This window comes from Berghia stephanieae, chromosome 13 (genome assembly GCF_034508935.2).
Source record: "Berghia stephanieae isolate SIO BIC M18660-M18661 chromosome 13, UCSD_Bste_1.3, whole genome shotgun sequence".
Classification (NCBI taxonomy): domain Eukaryota; kingdom Metazoa; phylum Mollusca; class Gastropoda; order Nudibranchia; family Aeolidiidae; genus Berghia; species Berghia stephanieae.
Window position 1 is genome coordinate 8168014 of NC_088372.1, and position 9770 is coordinate 8177783.

Consider the following 9770-nt stretch of genomic DNA (forward strand, 5'->3'; position numbering starts at 1 on the left):
GGGACACAACCACAAGTATTTTTTCCAGAATATTTGGTATTTTTCACGCCTAGTTTGGCATTTTGCATAAAATCTTTCTGCCCACTTGCTACATGCGTCTGGGGATAGTATCCTCAGACAGGTGCCGAGGCAGTTTTCATGACTTAACTCTCCTTCCACATCAGCCTCAAAGATGCTACTTTGGAAGTGAGCACGGGAAAGGAGAGGCAGACGGGGAAACTGGCACTATGAGCCAAGCATTGAAGAGGGCTGTCCATGCGGGTGTGAATTTTACCTGTGCTAAGGACATGGTACAGTACCTCTCCAGCAAACATGGGTCCTCCACAAGGTAGGTTTATTATTTCTGTTCAAGCTTCTTCATTTATAATATAATTTACTGTGGTAAAGATATTTGTTTATTCTGCATTCTAGTGTCTTTTTTTTATTTCTTGGTTTACAGACAATATATTCTGGTCCCTGAGATCGACAGGACAGATATTGGTGAAGATATACTGATAATTCCGGGGACACAGAAGTACCACCAGTTCCAGGCCCTGAAAGAGTATATATTGCAAGCAAGACGGCTTGCTTGCTGTTGTACGGCTTGTTGACAAGGCAAGCCGTTAAAATGTATAAATTTGGACACTGTTGGTGAATATGTTGTCCACAAATGCAAGCCAAGGTAACTCCTATTGCATATTTTACTTAATGTATAGAGGTGTTACAAGAAAGTACATTGCTTATCACTTACATTTTTAAAGCATTTTACCTAATTTATTTTTCCATTTGTTTTCTTATTGTTTCAGTGTCACAACAACGTTGAACACTGGCTTCATGGAGGAGCCAGTGGCTGGCCCTTCTAGGCCTGCATTCCCCAAGCTTGGGGATTTAGTCAGATTGAAATGCCGGATAAATAAGCTTGAGAAAATTTATTTTGCAATGGTGAGTCTATATCCATATATTTCAGCTACTTTATTATACAGTGGTAAACTGATCTTAGCCCGAGTCGTGTAATATCTTATAATTATAATGCCATTTTTTAACAGTAATTGGATATTTCTCTCCACAGACTATTCAAAGTGTGATTTAAGTACTGCTCTGTCATTCATACTGTATTATTTCTATTGATTTCATATCAGGTTCTGGAAGTTTCTGAAGAGGAGGGAAGCTTTTCTGTACAGTTCCTGCAGAAGAGTGGAACTATGTATACATATGGCCAGGAACAGGATGTGGGTCTCATCAAAGAGGGCCCACCTGATTATTATTCCTGGGTTGTATTAACCCCATTTGACTACAGCATTGACAACCGAAATCATTTCTTTTTTAAAACTTAATATTTATTGTAATTACTGTTCATATTTTGCCCCTCGTTATATTTTTCATGTAATCTCCCTTTGTTGCTGTATAATAAATTTGTTTCGATTCAAAGTGCTAAAAAGATTGTTTTTGTCAATTATTTCAATATATATATATGTATTTGTCTGAGTTTTGAGTCATTTATTACTTCAGGATGGTGACTTTTCTGTCAATTTTGCATTTTCACGCAAATCGGGGTCACCGCTGATTGACCTACTTTTGGGCGTTACATAATCATCTCCTGCTCAAAATTTTTATATATTTAGATTCCTCATATAACTAGCTTTAAAATGATATATAACACTTATGTGTGGATAAAAGTTGAAAATTGGCGAAAATGGGCCCTTCAAAGTAGATGTTCTTGGATCTTATCTGTTTTCCGCCAATTTTCAAATGCATTTATTTTTTTATTTACCGCGTGTGTTTTTAAAATTTAAACGCTTGTTTTTAGAATAACATCTAAACTTTATTCATGCCAAATTTCAGGGCTCTATATCGATGCGCAGACACCTTTTAACTCTGCGCCGAAATGCCCTGTTTACATTATCTTCTCATCATGGCTGCCGGGCGATATCGATATTCATATCGATATTTTAGATTTAGCTATGTATTATGTTAAATTTAGTCCATAATATTTTCAGTACTATTACTTACTATGTTTTTATTTTGAATACATACTTTCCAACTTTATTTATAGGCATTTTATAGTTTTTGTTTTAAAAGTTCGTATATTTCTTCTCTTTGTGAAATCCGATATTAATAATATCGATATTTTAAAAATACCAATTGCTTTAATTTTATTTTATTATACTTTGAAAATCAAGTCATCAAGTTTCTTTCCCATATGTTTAGATATGTTTATCATTTGTATCCATATTTTAAAGGCCTTAGCCTTAATAATTATTATGGTAAGAAGTTCTATTAGTTTTGACACCCCCTTACATTGAGAGAGGGGGGGGGAGGGATAAAATTATATTAATTGTCAGTTCAAATGATGTAATAGCAATAAACCCAAAGTGGTTCAGCAGAATTTTTTAAAGTATTAAAAGCCAGAACTTTCCTTCTAATTATAATAGGGAATCTGTTTCAATTTATTTGAACTTTTTCAATCTACCATTTTATTTATATGCAATTAAATTGCCATAGGTAGAAATAAACTCATTATGTCATTACACAACATGTTTATATCTTTTCATTTAAATACTCTCAAACCCTTTTTTATTCTCTATGTATTAATTAGAAGAGGGTAATTATTTGCAATTGTTTCAGTGAGATATTGGGGATAAATCCAAAAGTGATAGAGCAAATTGTTTCTTACGTCTAGCCGAGTTTTTGATTATGTAACATTTGCGTCATATTATGTAATAATGTGTTAATTTGAAATGTTTATCTTCCTCTTTATTAATGTAAATGCATTGTCCTCGATAAGACGAACATTTTGGTATACAATATATGATAAGAACTCCATATTGACTGTTTTAACCATTTTTTATTAACATCACGCGTTTTCGGTCACAACTTTGCAATGGTAATTTTGGGGTAAAAATCGGTCTGAAATTTCAGACTTTGAACTGCCGTAACTACATTTCTAATCAAGATAGAAACAAAATTCAAACTGTTTTGTAATCTGTGTTGCCAGCTCTTCAATATGACATTGGTTTCAAGTGTGTGAGGTACATTTAGAATTTCTATTAAACTCCCTAATCATACCAATAGCCAATATATAGCCTACTATATTAATAATAAGGCAAGTGCAAGGTAATAATTTATAATAATAAATACTATCATGTTGTTATTACACTATACTTTTTTATCTATGTTAAGTATAAGACAAAGACATGTAATTTTTAATCTAGGAGTACTAGTACTCTACATGTGGTACTCTAGTGCTGAACAATGTCACTGGCAGTAGTACTAATTATGTTTTATTATTTTAGATAGATACCTAGTCATGACAGACAGGGATGTTTTGGATTGATGTTTCCTTTAACTCAACAGCATTCTTTTTTGTTCATATTATTCGCCTTACTCTTATTCTCACAACTCATAGTTCTTTTTAAAAGATCGTGTATAATTATAATTGTTTATTTGTTTCATTCACTGGCCAGTCATTGTCATAAGTAGTATATTAAAGTTAAAGTAAGGTCTCATTCGATTCAGAATCATATATTTATGGTGGTGAGGGAATCTTTGAACTATTCAATAATTTTTTTTTTCAGGTGATGGAATCTATCTTCACCTTCAAGATTTGCTGAAGACTGGACCTGGCCGCCGGTAGAGTTTACCGAATATTTCTATTGTGACAGAGAAAACCCTACTCCAGTTGTTTTGCCTGAAATTGGAAAGCTGCGAGTCATGGAATACAGTAAGTTGAAACATATTCTTTCCGCAGCTTTTATATTTTAGTTCACGCAAAGTGGACTTTAAATGTTTAAATTGAGTCCTTCGTTGTCAGGAGAGTTTTTCTGTGCATATATTTTTTATGTCTCTAGTTGAGTTGGTCATAACAGATCTTCGATGTAAAACGCTGCTTTACCTGTGTAAGTAAGGGCTGGGGTTGTTATGCCAAAGGTAAATAGGGACATACATACCTACAACACATCGGATCAGCGGTGTGAGAACCACATATTTCAAATTAGGTTTCTATCGCTTAAATTTCATATGACTAGGTTTTGCTTCAAGGTCATAGTATTGTCTTTGTTTTTTTTTTAAAATGTCAATTTTGATGCAATATCTTTTGAAATCGTCAATGGTCTTAACTTGTTGTACAGGATTCAGATCTGGTCTTGTATAAAATTGCTGTGTTTCAGCGGGTGGTTGGATGGGAGCATCACCCTTGAATCATATACCTATGATGTTCGCATGGGTGTACGATCCGATAGTGATGTCGTTTCTTCTTCTCTTTACTAGCCTATCCTGCTTCTTTGGTTTGTGATTGTATTTTTGACAGGGATATTTTTTTCTGTAAATCTTCTGCCTGTTTGCTCTTGGTTATTTATAATTTAGCTTATGATATCTTTAGGTTATGATTTTGATTTACATTTGTACTATTTTTGTTAGATTGCTTGTTTTTTTGTTTCAGCGGTCTCTCATATAACCTCAATTGTGTTGGAAGAGACCTAAAGCAACAAACAAACAAACTACAACCACTACTACAACAACCACCACCACATCATCATTCCTATTACCAATACAACTACATCCTTCGCCACCACATCATCCCAACTATCACTACTAATACTACCACCACATGATCCCTTCCACAACTATTACAACCACCACCACACGATCATTCCCAACACCTCTACAACTACAACCACCATATCATCATCCTTATCACGACCCTACTACAACCACCACTGCATCATCATCCCTACCGCTACCTTTTTTAACTGCAAGTACAATATGTTGTAATTACACTTTCAACTTTTGAAATTCCTCCAAGTGGTGACAGAAATTATTGCGAGACGCATTTTGGATTGCATCTCAGTATATTTTAATGAAATTCAAATTTATACGTTATCGTCGCATAGATGGGTCTTGAAATATTCGCTGAAAAATTTCCTCCATTTTCGTGACCCGTCATTCTCACTCCTGAACCATCATGACATCATGACCATCCCCACTACAAAAGCAACTATCACATTATCATCAGTAACACCATCTCCACAACCACATCATCACTGTCATCATTATAATCAGTACCACCTCTAGTGCAAGCACCACTTTCACATCATCTTCCTGGTGGGGTCTTTACTTGCATAAGTCAGAATTGCTTTCTGTCTTTGTCTTGGCTTGATTCTTTTCCTGGCCGGCCAGATTCATTGGCAGGGAGGGAAGCAATTAAATGTATAGTCATGGTTTTTGGGAGATGATGTGTTTGTCCTCGTAAATCATCTCTCTTTTGTGTGACGTTAGATTTGTTGTTCTAAATTTTGTATTACGCTCACAAGGATTCTGTGCTTGTGTCTTGGTGAAACTTTTAGGTGACTTTAAACTAACTACATTGATAGTTTGATCTTGGTGTCCGTTTCTCACAAACGGACTCCAAGATCAAACTATCAATGTAGTTAGTTTGAAGTCACCTAATTAAACCAGTCTCACCTTTTGTCCGTTACTTTTGACCTTACTTAAATCTATATTTTTTACAGCCCCAATTTTACCTTTTAAGTGGTGCTGAAATGGCCTACAAGTAAAAGTGAAGCAAGCGCCGTAAAAACCCTTCGAACAAATAGCTCAAAACTCTCTCTCTCTCTCTCTCTCTCTCTCTCTCTCTCTCTCTCTCTCTCTCTCTCTCTCTCTCTCTCTCTCTCTCTCTCTCTCTCTCTCTCCTCTCTCTCTCTCCTCTCTCTCTCTCTCTCTCTCTCTCTCTCTCTCTCTCTCTCTCTCTCTCTCTCTCTCTCTCTCTCTCTCTCTCTCTCTCTCTCTCTCTCTCTCCACAAACACTCATAGACACATAAATCAATAAAGCACACTTATTTCTTTAGTCCCGATTAGCTTCCATGGTCATCCTCCACTACTTACCAATAACAGGTCTTCACAAACACCTTGACTTCAATCCTCCTCTCTCTCTCTCTCTCTCTCTCTCTCTCTCTCTCATCTTCTCTCTCTCTCTCTCTCCTCTCTCTCTCTCTCTCCTCTCTCTCTCTCTCTCTCTCTCTCTCACTATCATACACACATATGCACGTTCACATTACAAATCAATAAAGTTCACTCAGTTCTTTAGCCTGATTTATTTTTCACTTTCATCGTTCTGTACTCATCACTAGATTTACTTTGAGCTCTCTCTCTCTCTCTCTCTATCCTCTCTCTCTCTCCTCTCTCTTCTCTCTCCTCTCCTCTCTCTCTCTCTCTTTTCTCTCTCTCTCTCTCTCTCTCTCTCTCCTCTCTCTCTCTCTCTCTTCTCTCTCTCTGCCTCCCTCACACACACACACACACACACACACACACACACACACACGTACAAATCAGTAAAGAGCACCCAGTTCTTTAGCCTAAATATGTTTTCATTTTTCATCTTCCTATACTAACAGTGACACACACACACACACACACACACACACACACACACACACACACACACACACACATATATATATATATATAATATATATATATATATATAATATATATATATATATATATATATATATATATATATATATATATATATATATATATATAAACATTTGAAATATAATTAAGATAGTTTACAAATAGCTCCTTTTATACTAAAGTTGAGCACTATTATTTCATGGTTTTTGTTTTATAATTTATATATATATATATGAGCCAAGGTCAAAAGGTGCCTGATACCAGTGTTAAGAAAATTTGATTTTTACTTAATTATGAGCTGTTTTCATTGGGTTAATGCTTGTAATCAATTGATAATATGAAGAAGAGATAAAATTAGATAGCTCAACATACTCTGTTCAACAGAATATGAAATAAACAACTTGAAAGTCAAATTTGAATGCTGTTTGGCATGTGCTTAAAACGAGGTCACCGCATCACCTTTTTAGAAATCATGTAGAAATTAAATGTGATGTTTTAGCTCATGTGATTTAAATTTGACTAATAGTATGAAGTCAAAATTTACTTTTAAACGCAATTGCAGTATATTACATATCTGATTAAGTTTCATATAGAGTTCTTAAAAAGTTGGTGTTGCTTGTGACCTTTGGTGTCATCAAACACAGCACAATACTAAGACTCGACACGAAACTTTAAAGCTCATTTTTAATGTTTATAAAATCTTTTATTATGAGAAAAAAGGATAGATTTACTATCTGAATTCAAATCTTGGAGTAAATGTATACCGTTTTGCCGATATTGAGGTTTATTGGTTTTGGTGTCATTTGTCACAAGCAACACGGCATGCGTGAACACGTGGAAGTTTGTTTCGTTAAATGGCGATTCGCAATTTTGATCCACCCTTCTTACCAGTCTTTGAAGTGCAGCACTTTCATTTGCCTTTCCAGCGTGGCTCCAGGCAGAAAAGATAAGTTGAACTTTGGTGTCATCGCTATTTTACATTGTCACAAGCAACACTTGATATTGGATATTACAAAGTGCCACCAAAAAATTATGTTTTCAGCTGTTATTCTATTTACAAATATGATATTATGACATCTCACATAAGACTGATTTTGACACAATTAATTATTTCCTTGTAATTCTAATTTTTTTATGTTTCAGGGTTGTATCAATCAAGAAAAAGACAAAACTCAAGCTTTTGACGAATCCAGATAAAAGAAGGGTTGTCAAGAAATTTGATTTGATTTACTATTAACACACTAAATTACTACAAAAAAGCAGATTTGAGCAGTAGGGCGGATGTTACGGTATGGTTACATGAATTCATTACCATGGCTGATATTTATCTAGTGTTTGTTTGACTTCTGGTACTTTTTGTGACCATTGGTGTCATTGGTTAAAATGTCACAGGTGACACTTAAGTTTGAAGTTTCTAATGTATTTCTGTTTTCATGTTCTTCAAAGCTTGAAATGTCATTGAATTACATTTTAACAGGCTATATTACATGTGTTCAGTTGCTATTCTTGATTTATTGAGGCAAAATTATGTTCTAGTGCCGATTTTGACCAAAGTAATAGCAACAATGGTATTACTAATATCTAAGCATATTTCCAATTTGCAAGTATTTAGTCTCTTAAAATATTATCGAATTTCATTTTAGAGTAGGTTATTGTGCTTTTTTGACTGGAAATAATGATGTATTATGGACGAAAGTGTGATTTGGTGTTGCTTGTGACATAAGTAATGGTGTCACCGGTCTTATGTCACAAGTCACATTCAGATGCTCTAATTTCCATGTATATTTCTATTTTTGAAGTCTTTGGTTTCTGAAATATTATTAAATTCCATATTTAACTGTGGTTATTACACTGGTTTGACTGAAATTAATGATTTATTGTCGAAATTGCAATTTGGTATTGCTTGTGACATAAGTAATGGTGTCATCGGTCTAATGTCACAAGTGACACAATGTCGCTAAATAAGATATGCTTTGGTCACATTATTTCCCAACATTTTATTCCAAAAGTTTCTGAACATTGCTGGTAATAAGCATATGCAATATTGTTGTTGTTGTTAATGCACAAACATTTTTATGAAATAATATATTTGCATTCTATGTTGCTTGTGACCGATGACACCAAAAAGCAACATTTTCTCCAATAGTTGGTATTATATTGTACTATGATTGTTGTTGATTGTGTCTTTTTGACTATAACTTACTAAATAAAGTTTGATACTCAACAAAAATCATTTGGTTATTGAGTTTTTTGTCTCATTTTGGTGTCACCGGTCACAGGTGACACCAGCAACCTATAGGTATTGTTGACGATATTATGCTGCGTTAGACCTTAAAGTTATCTAAAGGGCCTTTGATTCATGAAGTACAGGGTTTTTGCTACACATATAGAAACATGAATGGACTATTATGTCACTTTTATTTTGAGAAAAAAAATTGGCACCTTTTGACCTTGGCTCATATATATATATATATATATCTTTCTATATCTATATCTATATATATATATGTCTTTCTATTCGATTTTACTTTAAATTCTTACGCTCCAATGTGGATTTTTATATGGTTAATCTTGTGATTGTATTGTGTTTAATTATCTGAAATCAATTTTAATATCAAACGAACTATTTCTGTGATATTCTCATTTTTAAAAAATGGATTTTTAAGGTAAAGCCTGATTTTCACCAATCTTTTTCTTCTACACATTACGAGAGATTTTTATTCACCACTTTATTTTTAACATCGGCGTTTTATTATCAACGCCTTCAACAACCAACGTCTCTTGTTGACGCCATTGAGTCAAATTCACACCAACGGGGTGGAACGAGAAAACAAAGGGCGATACCAGTGTTCACTGGCCACAGACCACATCGCCCCCACCATTACAAACCATCACGACCCCCACCCACATACACAACAATTGATTTAAAACCACGATCATTGCCATTGTCATTGTCGTCGTCGTTATCGTCAGCACCACCACCATCGTCATCGCTGTCATCTTCCATATCGTTGCCACCACGACCACCATCACCATCGTCGTTATCATCAGCATCACCACCCCCATCCAATCTTATTACTTTACGGCAACAGCGGCGGCGACAACGACAACAACAACAACAACAACAAAGGAGTACAGATGACGAAAACAATTTGAAATGTGCTCTCCTGAATGCCCGCTCTGTGCGAAATAAAGCTGTATTAATAAATGATTTTATCGTCGAAAACAAATTGGATTTATTCTTTATTACAGAGACTTGGCTAACATCTTCTGATACTATAACCATAAACGAGGTAATCCCCAGCGGCTATTCATATCATCAAGAAAACAGAGACCAGAGACGTGGGGGTGGTTTGATGTGTGTTTTTAGAGACCAATTG

The 9770-nt window shown here is 34.8% G+C and overlaps 1 protein-coding gene across 2 annotated transcripts; it reads left to right on the plus strand.

Moving 5' to 3' along the window:
* Nucleotide 1: 1 nt before the first annotated feature.
* LOC144958692 (uncharacterized) lies at nt 2-8533 on the plus strand. 2 transcript variants are annotated; one of them, XR_013642496.1, is made up of 5 exons: nt 2-328; nt 440-661; nt 786-921; nt 1119-3700; nt 7534-8533. XR_013642496.1 is itself a non-coding variant. In XM_078890837.1 (2 exons), exons 1-2 carry the CDS (start codon nt 93-95, stop codon nt 588-590), a joined length of 387 nt encoding a protein of 128 aa, XP_078746963.1. In that variant the 5' UTR covers nt 2-92; the 3' UTR covers nt 591-773. The 2 variants fall into 2 exon arrangements, 1 of the variants encoding a protein (XP_078746963.1); XM_078890837.1 differs by lacking the exons at nt 786-921; nt 1119-3700; nt 7534-8533 and having other exon boundaries at nt 440-773.
* The last annotated feature ends 1237 nt before the right edge of the window (nt 8534-9770 follow it).

Excerpts from the sequence above, each read along its gene's own strand:
- LOC144958692 (XM_078890837.1), top strand. The coding sequence starts at position 93 with ATGCGTCTGGGGATAGTATCCTCAGACAGGTGCCGAGGCAGTTTTCAT. Across the intron at positions 329-439 it reads AAACATGGGTCCTCCACAAG|ACAATATATTCTGGTCCCTG; the intron begins GTAGGTTTATTA and ends CTTGGTTTACAG.